This window comes from Cibotium barometz, chromosome 6 (assembly GCF_041138505.1).
Source record: "Cibotium barometz isolate CiBa-2024 chromosome 6, ASM4113850v1, whole genome shotgun sequence".
NCBI classification, from domain to species: Eukaryota; Viridiplantae; Streptophyta; class Polypodiopsida; order Cyatheales; family Cibotiaceae; genus Cibotium; species Cibotium barometz.
The window spans coordinates 57,528,097-57,542,114 of NC_141051.1; the positions used below are offsets into that span (position 1 = coordinate 57,528,097).

General features: G+C 43.8%; 1 protein-coding gene across 4 annotated transcripts in view; it reads left to right on the forward strand.

Annotated features, from left to right (window-relative positions):
- The window catches only part of LOC147637893 (uncharacterized), an 82,416-nt gene extending 68,694 nt beyond the window's left edge, over positions 1-13,722 (forward strand). Inside the window, exons 10-11 of one of the 4 annotated variants that reach the window (XM_086799726.1) lie at positions 12,003-12,209; positions 13,663-13,722. In XM_086799726.1, coding sequence (XP_086655852.1) covers positions 12,003-12,209; positions 13,663-13,707 — 252 coding nt within the window. In that variant the 3' untranslated portion in view covers positions 13,708-13,722. Of the gene's footprint in view, positions 1-12,002; positions 12,859-13,654 lie in introns of those variants that run through there. The other 3 variants (XM_086799727.1, XM_086799728.1, XM_086799725.1) reach the window with 3 other exon arrangements.
- Positions 13,723-14,018: the final 296 nt, after the last annotated feature.

A 14,018-nucleotide genomic window follows, 5' to 3' on the forward strand; every position in this document is an offset into this window, starting at 1 on the left:
GCCTCAGAATAGAGACTGGCAGAACTGAGGATATCCCACATGAGGAGAGGACATGCACATTATGCATCACAGGAGCAGTAGAGGTTGAGGTCCATTATATGCTCAGTTGCTCGGCTTACTATGAGATACCGGGGAGATTCCATTGCCTCTTCCGAGAGGGATTCGGACCACTCACACGGGTGATATAGTTTGAGGATCACAGGTGCTTGGGCATGTACTTGATGGAGCTCAGACGACATAGGGATATAGTGTTGAGGCAGCATGCTGAGAGACAGCCCTGGCTCCGACAGGACACCCCACAGAGAGCCATCACAGATTTCTTTGTGGTACATACATCCACATCGGAATCTACTGCCCACAATAGTTCCTCTACTACGACATCAGAACCCACCATCCATACCCACGCTTGAGCTCGACGCCCAAGAGGAGTTCTTAGTGAGAGAGCTCAATCCATTCTACGAGCCAGACGTCCCCGAGCCAGAGCATCACTACCCTCCACCACACAGAGACGGATTCGTGAGGTTCTCCACCGACATGTTACGCTCCCATCACAGAGGCCTGACATTCACTCCACCATTAGATCGGTTCTGGCCGAGGTGGGTATCGACATTAGCTGATCACAGCATATCTCACTCTACACAAGATCGTTTGTTGATCACATGTACTGTCAGATGTTTTCATTTTACTTTTTCTTTCAGTTTTCCATGGCTCAGTGTATCCATGGCACCATTGTATTACTTTTGGTCTCATAGGCCCTTGGGGTCTTCCGTAGACGTTAATATAACTCTCTCTCTCTCTCTCTCTCTCTCTCTCTCTCCGTTTTGTTGGGGTAAAGGCATAATGCCCACCCTTATAGTGTGTACAAGCCCATAAGTTATAGTACATAGTACACTTAGTACTTTTAATGTACTAAGTGCACACTGTGTACTAGTGCAATATACATGTGTGATAGGGGAGTCACACACTCAATATCATGAGTTGACTTATCCCCACAACTCTCTCTCTCTCTCTCCCTTGTTCTCTCTGTGTATGTCTCCCACATGAATTACTCTAACCCTAATTCTCCCACACAACTGGTATCAGAGCGCAGGCAAAGGCAAGAGCAATTGCGGACTGAATTTCAGTCGCATCTGTTGGGTAGAGTTGCTGCAAAACCATACAGGCGCTGATTTCTCTCCTGGCTGCTGAGCTATGCAACAAGTGTGGCAGGCAGTGCAAGAGTAGCAGCGCACAGTGTGTAGACAGCCACACAGCCAGTCGTAGGCTTGCAGCAAGGCGCCTGGCCACCTATGCGAGTGGCGCTCAGCAGCAAGGCGTGTGACCACAAGGTGTGTGAAGCGAAGACTAAGCAGGCGTGAGCGAAGCGTGGAGTTCCAGCGCACAGCAGGCGGACACGTAAAAGCAGCGCCATTCAATTGTCCCGTGGCGTACAGCAGGCGAAGCGTGGAGTTCCAGCGCACAGCAGGCGAAGGCAGGCGCATACCTGGTGCGTGTAATCGTGGAGACAAGCTCGTAGAGCGAAGCGTGGAGTTCCAGCGCATAGCAGGCGAAGGCGGCGGCAACTGGGCGATTTCAACTGTCCTGTGGCGTAAAACCACGTCTACAAGCAAGCGTCGAAGCCCATGCGTGTTATTGCTGGGCGATTTCAACTGTCACGTTCACACGAGCAAGCCTGCCTGCACTTCGCTGCCTGCTGAGGAGAGCTTCATAGCAGCCAGCCATCCGTACATCAGCTACAGCAGCTTCATCACCCCCCTTCTGCAACAGCATCAGATTTTCTGCAATAGCAAAAATCATCAACCCCTTTTCCTGCAACAAAAAGAAAAATCAGAAATTACAAGGTATCTTGCTTCAAATTTTTTTTTTGGGACTTGCAATTGAGCAGGTACAATCATCAATTGAGCAGGTACAGGTGCCGAATTGCTCAATTTCTGAGCAAAATTGGCAAAATTGGGTGACATTGGTCACAATCAGGATCAATTTGCAGGAAATTGGTCACAATCAGGACCAATTTGCAGGAAATTGGATGTCGAAATTTGGGGCTTTTGATGTAATTGTGCAATTAAGCACTCATTCATGCTGTATGATGTGAGAAATCGCACATTTGGGCAAATTTGCAGCAAATTGCAGTGCAAATCAAGGGGCTTTTGTGCCGATTAGATTGATTTGCATGCAGGCAATTGCATTTGATGCTATGGATAATGTGTTGATGCCTTACAAGCACTCAATGTGTCTGTAAATCAAGGGGCTTTCATGTATTGTATGTATATGTGGCCAGGGGGAAGCATCACAAAGACTCTGGATGCCTTCATGTGCGTCAATGTACCATGTATGATCAGCAATTGATCTTAAATCAAGGGGCTTTTCAAGATTTTATGCTTGTTAAGCTTGGCAAAGCAGCAGGCAAGACATTTATGCCTTGAATCCTCAGAAATCAGCTTGCAGTCAAGGGGTTTTTACCCAATTTCTGTTCGGAACTGTTGTATGCAGTATTCGGGACTGTAAAAGTCTGATTTTCACTCATTTGGACAGCCAGGAGAGCATTTATTGCTATTGTACCCGTTGGTACAGATTTGGTACAGCTTTGTACAAGTTTTGCCATGGTTGCACATTGATTTGAGTGGGGAAAAGGTTCATTTACAGCTGCTGTACTTGCCGGTACAGGTTTGGTACATCATTGGTGAGCACTTAGTACTGTTGTACAGTACTTTGGAAGGGCAATAGAGCACATTTAAGGTGCTGTCAAGATTTTGTTGATTTCATTACATAAAGTGGGAGAAAAGTTGCATTTGTGCTTCCGCAGTGGGAGATAAAGCTTGGGAGAACAACTGTGAGCACTTTGTGTGCTTTTGGTGCAGTGTTTGCACATTTTGCAGGGAGTCAGGCATTGACAGGTTGCATATTGCTATGGCAACCACAGGTGAGAGCTCTTCATTGCTTCACATCAAGAAGCTTGAAGGCTCACATAACTATGATATTTGGCAAACCCAGTGCTACAATGTGTTGCTCCAGAAAAAGCAGCACAAGCCTATCAAAGAAAGGGGTGTAATGCCCGCTTCTCTTACTGCTGAAGAGTGGGAAGATATGGATGAGCTGGCAAGATCTGCTATCATGTTGTCTGTGTCAGACTCATTACTTTTCAGCATTCGTGAAGAGAAGACAGCTTGGGGAATGTGGCAGAGATTGCAGGACTTGTATGCCCAGCAAAGTGCCTCAAGCAAAGTGTATTGGTTGAAGAAACTCATAGGTCTTCAGATGAAGGAAGGGGCTTCTATGACAGCCCATCTAAATGAGTTTAATGGTATTGTCAGCCAGGTCATCAATCAAAAGTTGGCAATGGACGATGAGTTCAAAGCCACTTTTCTGTTATGCACTTTGCCAGAGAGTTGGGACACATTCAGGACAGCCACTAGCAATTCGAATGCTATGCTGTCATATGCAGATGTTGAGGGTGCTCTTCTTCAAGAAGAGATGAACAGGAAAAACAACTCTGTTGGAAAGTCAAATGCAATGAATGCACGTGGGAGATCCCAACAAAGGGGAAAAAGCCAAGAAAGGGGAAGGAGCAAGTCTCGCTCGAAAAAGGATTTGGAATGCCATTATTGTGGCAAGAAGGGACACATTGAAAAGCAATGCTACAAATGGAAAAATGATCAAAAGGAAAAGGGAAAAGGCAAAGACAAAGAGAAAGATGAAGCCAAAGATGTAAAGCCAAAGGGCAAAAGTGGAGTCAAGATTGAAGAAATCAATGTGTCACATGCAGGTGGCAGTGAGGATGAGGTCCTATTTACGTCTTCACTTGATGCCCATTCACTTCTTACAGGTGGTCATGGTATGCACTCATGGATCATTGATTCAGGTGCCTCCTTTCATGTCACAGGTTGCAGAGACTTGTTTGTCAGGTACACTGCTGGCAATGAAGGAGTGGTTTATTTGGGTGATAACCATGCATGCAAGATTCTTGGCAGAGGTGATGTGAGGCTTGTGTTTTCAGATGGCTCACAGCTTATGCTCCATGATGTCAGGCATGTGCCTGAGATCAAGAAGAATCTGCTTTCTACTGGACAGCTTGATGATGTTGATTATGTTACCACATTTGGTCGTGGAAAGTGGAAAATTAGTAAGGGCTCACTGGTTGTTGCCAGAGGCTCTAAGGTGGACACTCTTTACTTTATGCATGCAGGTGTTTGTCACCATGCTAATGTAAATGCAACCGAGCTGCCGGAAATCTCTATGTGGCATAGTCGGTTGGGACACATGAGTGTCAAAGGAATGGAGCAATAGTCTCGTTTGGGTTACTTGCCTTCTCTAAAGTTTTCAAGTTTTCAGTTTTGTGAGCATTGTATATATGGTAGGCAACTACAGTGTCCCCACAAGAAAGCTCTTGGACAGAAAGATGCTCAGTTAGAGCTTGTGCATACAGATGTATGTGAGATGCCTCAGCTTTCTTTGGGAGGGGCAAAATATTTTGTCTCTTTTATTGATGATGCCACATGCAAGGTGTGGGTTTATCCTCTTCGTTTGAAGAGTGATACATTCTCAGCGTTTCAGAAGTTTGTTGCTCTTGTTGAGAATCAAACTGGCAAAACACTGAAGGCTTTGCGTTCCGACAATGGTGGAGAGTATATGCCCAAACAGTTTCAGGACTTTTGTGATGCTAAAGGCATCAAGAGGGAGCTCTCTACTCCTTATGATCCTCCACAAAACGGGACAGCAGAGAGGATGAACAGGACCGTTCAGGAGAAGGTCCGTTCTATGTTGTCACATGCTGCATTACCTTTTGGACTGAAGCTGTTATGACAGCGGTTCATCTAATAAACAGGTCACCTAACACGAGGCTTGGTGGGAAAGTGCCAGAGGAAGTATGGACAGGGAAGCCTCCGTCATACAAGCACTTGAGAGTGTTTGGTTGCGTTGCGTACGTGCACATACGCAGGGAAATGCGCACCAAACTTGATCCTAAGTCTCACAAATGCATATTCCTAGGATATGGTGACAGAGGTGAAATGGGGTATAGACTTTGGGATCCCGTGAATAGAAAGATTATACGCAGCAATGATGTCATTTTTGATGAAACATGCATGTATAAGGAGCCTGCAAGGCAACAGGAGCCTAGCAGAGTCATCTTTGATGATGATGGACATCATGGACAACAACCAAGGGCTGTAAATCAGCCACCATTACAGCAGGAAAACCAGCCCTTAAATGGTGCTGAAAATGGTCCAAATGGACAGCCAGAGATGGCAGAAGATATCCCTATGGATATACCACAGTTAGAGGAAATACCGGGCATGATTTTTTAGCCTTATGGCATGGAACAGGAGCCACCAATGGGTGATATGCAGGCTGGATAGCAACCTGCAAATGATGGTCATTGGGTACGGAGGTCCACAAGACCCTCCAGAGCTCCTGACAGGTTTGTTCCAGGGGTTGACTACTTGATGCTTACTGACTGTGGGGAGCTCTCATGTTATAAGGAGGCTTTAGAGAGGGCAGACAAGGCTCTTTGGGAGCGTGCCATGGCTCTTTGGGAGCGTGCCATGAAGTCAGAGATGGATTCTCTGCACAAAAATGGAACATGGAAGTTGGTGCATTTGCCTGCAGGCAAGAAGGTTTTGCCATGCAAATGGGTTTACAGGCTCAAAGTTGCACCAGATGCTAAGCCAAGATACAAAGCCAGGTTAGTGGCTAAGGGCTTCAAGCAGGAATATGGTGTGGACTTTGAGGAGATCTTCTCTCCAGTGGTCAAAATGACCACACTTAGAGCTGTGTTAGCTTTGGTTGCGCATGATGATCTGGACTTGATTCAGATGGATGTGAAGACTGCTTTTCTTCACGGTGATCTCCATGAGGAGATATATATGCAGCAGCCAGAGGGTTATGCAGTAAGTGGAAAGGAGAAGCTTGTATGCAAGTTGAAAAAGAGTCTTTATGGGCTCAAACAGGCACCAAGGGAATGGTATCATAAATTTGATACATTCATGAAATCTCAGAAATTCAGGAGAAGTGACATAGATCACTGCTTGTACACCAAGAAAGCTTTGGATGGCAGTCTATTGATCCTCATCTTGTATGTTCAATCACGAAGTGGAGTTTTATATATGAGTACTTTGAATCAAAGTATATAGTACACTAAATATACTCCCATTAATAGTGAAAATGTAATATATATTTGTAGTTATAAAGTATGATCCACAAGTAGAATCAAAGTATACAGTACACTAAATATACTCCCATTAATAGTGAAAATGTAATATATATTTGTAGTTATTATAAGGTATGATTCACAAGTAGAATCAAAGTATACAGTACACTAAATATACTCCCATTAATAGTGAAAATGTAATATATATTTGTAGTTATTATAAGGTATGATCCACAAGTAGAATTTTATATATGAGTCACGTTTGAAGTAAAGTATATAGTACACTAAATATACTCAGGGTGATGCAAATCACATTTTGGGTATGCGGATACTTCGGGACAGAAATCAGCATGTGTTGTATTTGTCTCAGAAGGAATACATTGGCAAAGTCTTGCAGAGGTTCAATATGGACGGGGGGAAGAAGACTAGTACTCCTTTGCCTCCATATGTGAAACTCAGTGCTATGGACAGTCCACAGTCGGATAGAGACAGGGTTGATATGGCCAAGGTTCCGTATGCTTCAGCTTGTGGCAGTCTCATGTATGCCATGGTTGCTACTAGGCCGGACATTGCATTTGCAGTGGGAGTGGTTTCTAGATACATGGCCAAACCTGGCAAGAAGCATTGGGAAGCAGTGAAAGGTGTCATGAGATACCTGAAGGGCACACAGGATATGTGCATTTGCTTTGGCAAACAGGATGCATTAGTGCATGGTTACACGGATTCGGATTATGCCGGTCATCCAGATAAGCTACTACCGGTTATGTGTTTACATTCACAGGAGGTGCTGTGTCATGGATATCCAGGATGCAGAAGTGCATTGCCTTATCTACTACAGAGGCCGAGTATATTGCAGCCACAGAGGCTTGCAAGGAGGCATTATGGCTATCTCGGTTAGTGGTTGATTTGGGCTATACAGGGGATATTCCATTGTTGCATTGTGCCAGTCAGAGTGCCATCCAGTTGGCAGAGAACCCTGTCTTTCATGCAAAGACGAAGCATGTGGATGTGAAGTATCACTTCATCAGAGAGGTGATAGAGAACAAGCAAATTCAGCTTGTTAAGGTTCATACGGATGACAACCCGGCTGATCTATTGACAAAGAGTTTGCCTCCGGAGCGGTTTGCTCATTGCAGACACTTGATGGGCATTGGATGAGGCCAGTTTCAGCCTTGATATGGCCTTGTATATTATCATGTACATGCTGATTTTTTCTTTTCCTTCATTTAAGGGCACCTTGCCTTTAAGTGGGAGGTTGTTGGGGTAAAGGCATAATGCCCATCCTTATAGTGTGTACAAGCCCATAAGTTATAGTACATAGTACACTTAGTACTTTTAATGTACTAAGTGCACTATGTGTACTAGTGCAATATACATGTGTGATAGGGGAGTCACACACTCAATATCATGAGTTGACTTATCCCCACAACTCTCTCTCTCTCTCTCTCTCCCTTGTTCTCTCTGTGTATGTCTCCCACATGAATTACTCTAACCCTAATTCTCCCACACACATTTGCTACAATAATATGGAGTGCGAAAGAGGCGGATTTACAGAGAATAGAACGTTTTTTGAGGAAGGTATCATGGACTTGGTTTTCTTCATCTTTGAACAAATTTGTCTAGATTGTTTGCTATAATGTATGTTCTCTTTTTATTGGAAGGTATGCAAATGGGAATGCACACATTACATGTTCACTTTTTATTGGAAGGTATGCAAATGGGATTAGATGCAAGGGCGGCAATCATGTAGGTGCAGATAAAATGCAGAGATAGAAGCGTTGCATGGTGTTGGTCGTGGAGTAGTAGGCCGTCTGGGAAGAAATTGCATCAGGGGCTTTGGGAGAAGAATGACCTGAACATAAAAACGTAGCAGCTTGAGGAGGGTGGCATAGAACGTTGGGTCGTGAATGCCTTAGTCATGCTGACTTACAGAAAAGCAGCGTGGCTGGAGGCGCCCCAAGTGCAAGCGGGTCATTGGTCACTGGGCTCCTCGCTTTGATACCATTTGTGGGTATCATTAAGGTTAGCAGATGCAGAGCTTAAGGTATGGAGGTTCAAACTGAATCATGATGTGTGTGGTTATGAAGAAGGGTAGAGAGATAAGAGAACAAAGCTTAAGAGACTGTATTTTGCACTCACAATGTGATGCTTGTATTAATTGATTTGAAGCTTCCAAAGTACAATGCTTTTATAGGCAAAACGCCTTATCTTTCTTAACACAAACCATGAGGCAATGACACATGGCTTAACTAATGACATCATTGCTTACACACACAAACACGTAGGCACAAGAGGTGGTTCACATGTACTAAGCCACTTACTCACATAAGTGAGTGTTCACACATAGGGTAGACTTAGGAGATGGACACGCACACATATGACTCCGAATCCCAACAACGACGTGGCGGGAGAAATGAGAATGGCTAGGGCGGGTAGGAGGAAGTGGTGGGAGAGACAAACATCGAATGTGGGATGGCGAAGAGGGAAGAGGAAAAAAAAGAGGCGACGTGGAAGCGGGACGATGAGGAAACTGTGGGCGAAGAGGCGAATTGGAAGTGGTGGAGGTGGTGAAACTGCGGGCGCCGCTCAGCCCCGCCAGCATGTTATCATGAAGTCCCCAAGCGGGCAACAGAGGAGGAGGTCGAGTTGGAGAAGATGGAGATGGCGCCGGTGCGAACTGGGCGAAGCAATAGGAGGTGGTGCGAACCGGAATATATTAGATCTGATACCAATTATGGGCGAGGCATGGTGGATGGAAGTTCATGGCTCGCACAGAGGGATAGAGTGAAGAGTGAGAGGAAGGGAGATGGTTTGCACAACTCAAATATGGTGATTGATTAATTGATTTACTTCAGTTGATTACAATGCTTTTTGTAGGCTTAGTGCCTTATCTTTTGACTCTATCAAACTCATTAGCTGGCATAGCCATTGGCAGCACTGCTTATGTCACACGCACATAATATCTCAGCCTAAGAGGCTGTTCACGCACATACACATAAACATATAAGGGCTTTTTCACACACATGGAGCTCCGATTCCCAACGCAGCCACTGTTGCCGGTTGTTCCACCCACTGCTGCCACAACAACACCTTGTTCAGCTGACCTCCACCTATGCAGCGCTGTTGCTCCACCTGCTGTTGCCTGTGCAGCATTTGCTGACTGTTTCTGTTGTCTGTGTAGTGCCTCTTCCTGTTGTTGCTGTGCACTGCGTGCTGCCAACTGTTTCACAGTGTGTGACGCCACCTGCTTTGCAATGCCTGCTGCCACCTGCTGCTTCTGTGTCTGCTTTGCAGTGTGTGGCCATGGTTCTGTTGCCACTTGTTTGTTGATATGCCGCTTATCACAACATTACTAGCTTTGTTAGTGTGTTGCTTATCATAGCACTGCTAGCTTCGCTTGTGCACTGCTTACAGCACCGCTTGGTACACGGTCGCTTGTGCGCTGCTTACAACACCACCTAGTACACGTAGGGTTAACTGAGCACTACAGGTTGACCAAGCGTGAGAGAAAGAACCAACACGTCAACATACTCTTGAACTTGGTCTTGAACCAGCTCCGAATGTTGGTGAAGGCAAGGGCAATGGAGAGCTTGACAGGAATGGAAGAGTGCAAACAATTGACACACAGAGTGTTGGCGGTGGAAGAAGCTCACATGTCAAGTGTTGAGTGTGTGAGAATTAACATTAACAAAAGGTTACACACCTAAAACAAAGACCCAAGAAGAATGTGCCATGTGTCCTTAAAAACATGGCTAAAGGTGGCTATAAGGTTTAAAAACCATCTAACTAATGCCTATTGTGCCTCGCTTTAAGAAAGCCTTACTCCCACATACATATTCACTACAAAATGTAAAGATCTCCTACAAGCTAGGCCTTTTTAACATATGATAATTTTCTGATTAGAGTACCTTTATGTTATTGCAAAATTGAGGCTACTGCAGTCTGGATTTTACATAATCGTTGATTAAATCATCAAATCCTTGGCATTACCTTTGCAAAAATTTGGGCTGTTCTCCAAATTTTGAAAAAATCAGCAAATTATAGCTCCATGAGCTACAAGAAATTGGGACTTCTCAAAATTGGCATAATAATAGCTTCTAGAATCTAGCCCATTGAGAATTTGGGGCTTTTCTCAAATGTTGAGAAACTCATCAACCGACACAAGAAAGCCTTCAGCGTCAAAATGAGCATGCTACACCAACAAAAATCTGGAGGTTGTTCATTACAGCTTCCAATTCGTGCAGTTTGCCTTGGCTCCCAATCCTAAAAAGTCTGCTGGTCACCTAGCAGAAGTGACATTGTCTTGGCAACATTGACGCAATATGCCTACATCGACATATCATCAGCATGGAAGTCATTAAACGCCCAAAAATTTACCTTACGTGTATGTGTGAGGCAATAAGGGTTCTTTGTCCGGGTTGTCCCCTGCAAAGATTTGTAAATGTTTGTGTGTTTTGTGTGCCTTCACTTTCTAAAGGCTTCATGTTATCCTTTATCCCTGTTCGGAGCAAGGGATGTGATGAAGACCTAGCCTTGCTGCTTCAGTCACTTGTTGATTGGAGGATGGTATGGGAGGTGTGCATGGCTAGATCGCTCCCTTGCAACATGTGATGGAGTTAAAAGGTAGCTACTTCCTTTGTGTGTTGGATCTCATCACCTTCACTCCGAAGGGGGGTTTGTAGAGCTTCGTGTGTGTACCAGCTCTTAGTATTTGTTAGTGTGTATGTGTGAACCCCTACTTATAGCTAGATATTATGTGTGAATGTGATAAGCAATGATGTCATAGGTCTATTGCCCCACATTGTGTGATGTGTCAAAAGATAAGGCTATAAGCCTGTAAAAGCACTGGACTCTTTGAAGCTTTCATCACATCTAATCAAAATCATTGAGTCAGTGATGCATATGCTCTCTCGTTCATCTTATCTTTCTCTCTCTCATCCACTCAACACCATGGATGTCTTTCATCCTCATCAGCTCCAACCAGGCATTTCCCCCATTTCCTCTACAAATAAATGCGATTACCTGTTTGGTCAACTAGACATAGGTTACCCTAAAACCAATATTTCCTATACCTTTAAACCCTTGGACAAAATTTAATCAACTCGTGCTTATGCTAGACCATCATACGAATTTGTTACAATGGTAAATTATCTGAGAACGTGCCTCATGCTGGACAAAACACAAAAACATGGTTAGTAACTAGCTTCCAAATATTTTTAATTAGTCTTCAACACACAAGAATTGATAACACCAGGTTTGACATGACTTTAAAAAACACCCTGCCAAATCCCCTTGATCATTTGGTGTAGTGTTTCACCCAATCCCTGAACACGATACTCTTATCTTTTTAAATCTTGCCTTAGACTAGAGCTTGATTTTGATGTCAGGCTGATCTGTAAGAAGATGAGGTCAAGGATATGGAAAGGCCCATCCTTTCCAAGGGAAAAAACAAAAAAATTCTGTCCAACAATCCGTCAATTAAAAATAGGTTTTTTTAAGGCGGCTTCATGAATGTGTTCAGCTGCTCATCATTTCCTGGTTCATTTTCAGTTGTCACTTTGGCCTGTCAGAAAGCTTATGAGAAATGTGAGTAAATGTGGTGGTTGATGAAAAGTACGTGAAAATGTGGAGTCTGTTTAGGCTTGCTTGCTTGCCTATGTGGGCATATAATGTGGCAACTGGCTTACTGTTTGAAGATGGTCCAAAGTTGCTCATGTATACTTTGTTCTCTCTACTCTAGTGCGATGTATCTACTTTAGCCTCGTGGTTGATGTATTGTTTTGAAGAAATGTTGCAGGTGTCAAATAATGAAATCGTGTAATTGGTTCTGTCTATTGATGAAGGCTTTGTTTTGTAGACTTACATACAAACATTGGAAGCATCATTGCAAGAAGAGATGTCACGTCATGCCCCACTTTATGGAGTCGGTTTGGACGCCCTGTCTATGAATGAATTGGAAACGTTGTCTCGCATACATGAAGAAGGCTTGAGGCAGTTACGAACCCTACAGCAAAGGAAGGGTGGTGGTGGCGAAGTAATGGTCACGAGCCATCTTGATTCTTTGGTGAGTCTTTCTATGTTGCCTTCTCCTATTGGTATTTTTCCAACACCTACCGTAGCCATGGGACTGCCCCCTGTAGGTGCTAATGGAGTGGGAATGCATGGAAATGGGCATTTAAATGGGACTGGAGGGCCATGGTACGCTCCAACTTGATGGAGCTTTCTTACATTTCTTTGATTTTCCATTGGTGGCAAAGGGTTTGGCTATGTTGTCATGGAGTCTAACAAGATCTGTACCATTCAAAGTAAGGTACCTATGTGACTGCTGCATAAGAGCAGGAGGCAGGCCTTATTCCACACCGTATCACCATAAGGGTGAAGGTTGGACTCTGCAGAGTAGCCAGGGTGCAGAATGGCAATTTTTCGTAAGTAAAGAGAGGTGGTGACAGTTTCCATATATATGGTGGATGCCCAGAGACTCAAGTGGGCACCTTAACATACAACTCTCTTGGGTGTTAATCAGCCTTTGTTTGTGCCATTCTAAGTACTGGTCCACAACGGGGTGCTAAAGCTGCTTCATTTTGTGTCATTCACATTTCTATGAACTTTGAGGAAAGATTGTTCACTAAAGCATTTGCTGCTTCTTACGCGGTGTCTCTTATTCAAATTGAGCTTGTACATCTCATCGAATGAGCTACATATGACCTTACAAAGAAGTTCTGTCCCGGCCTTTTTGTACAGTCTTTTAACATCTGCATTTCACATTACTTTTATGGTTGGCATGCGCTTAACAAAGAGTCAAAGAGGAGAGGACTACGATAAGGTTTGGATAATGCAGAAGTCTTGATGAGTGCTAATTTCTATCCGAAAGTGCTGTCTGGCCATCTTGTTTCCCACACAGAGAAACATGCCCACAACGTACTTCTGCATGAGTTTGCATGCCCTCCTTGTGCCCCACGAAAAAGGATTACCACCTGCCTTTAACAGGATCCTGCGAGTTTAATAAAATTCACCATACAGAACTGCCTTTGGTTTGGGGACCGACAATACGCTCTCGCCAGCACTGCTTGTTTGGGCACCGACAAGGCGCGCTTTGCTTCTCTCAGTGCTAGTTTTGAGACTATGGGATGCCTGACCAGCTAGCACAGCTATAAAGCCTAGACTGCTACAATTTAAGCTATATTTAAACAACAAACAACATTCTTTTTCCAATAATTTGTTCTTCTGGTAAACCTTTTTAGGCAATGTTTGATGTTGTGTTGATGTAGCTGCCTTTTTAGTAGTTTACACATATAGCCCACATTTTGCAAAACATCTAGTTCACCATGAAGCTTGCAGCATGAACTGCACTTGAAGATTCAGTTCACTCCAATTAGGCCTTAATTAGCAAGAATTAGCACTAATTTGGTCTCGTGTAATTTTTCCTCTTTTGAATGGATTAATTAGTGACCTAATTAGTGAAATTATTTTGGGCTAATCACATCTTCATGAGATCACCTTTGACTTTAGTTTGTCAGGTATGGAAACCTTGGCCATTGAACTTATCAGGGCATTTAGAATGAGAGGCCATAGCAAAAGTGGATGCCATAGGAATGAAGAAAGAAATTAATTTGTGTTCTTCTCACTTCCCAAAAAAAAGGCTCATGAGAGCACTTGAAAATGTTGATGAAGTTGGAGTGTTGATGTAGCCCTTCAAGTGTTGATGAAAGGACCTTATAGGCATTGGTTGAGGAAGCAAGTGTTTGATTGGGAAAGAAAATCACGTCTCTTAATTAGTATGCATATTTGGGTGATTGACATAGGGGTTGGTTATGTATGCATACATCTGACGAAAAAGAAGTAAAGGCTTCTTGAATTTCACACCACAAATGCA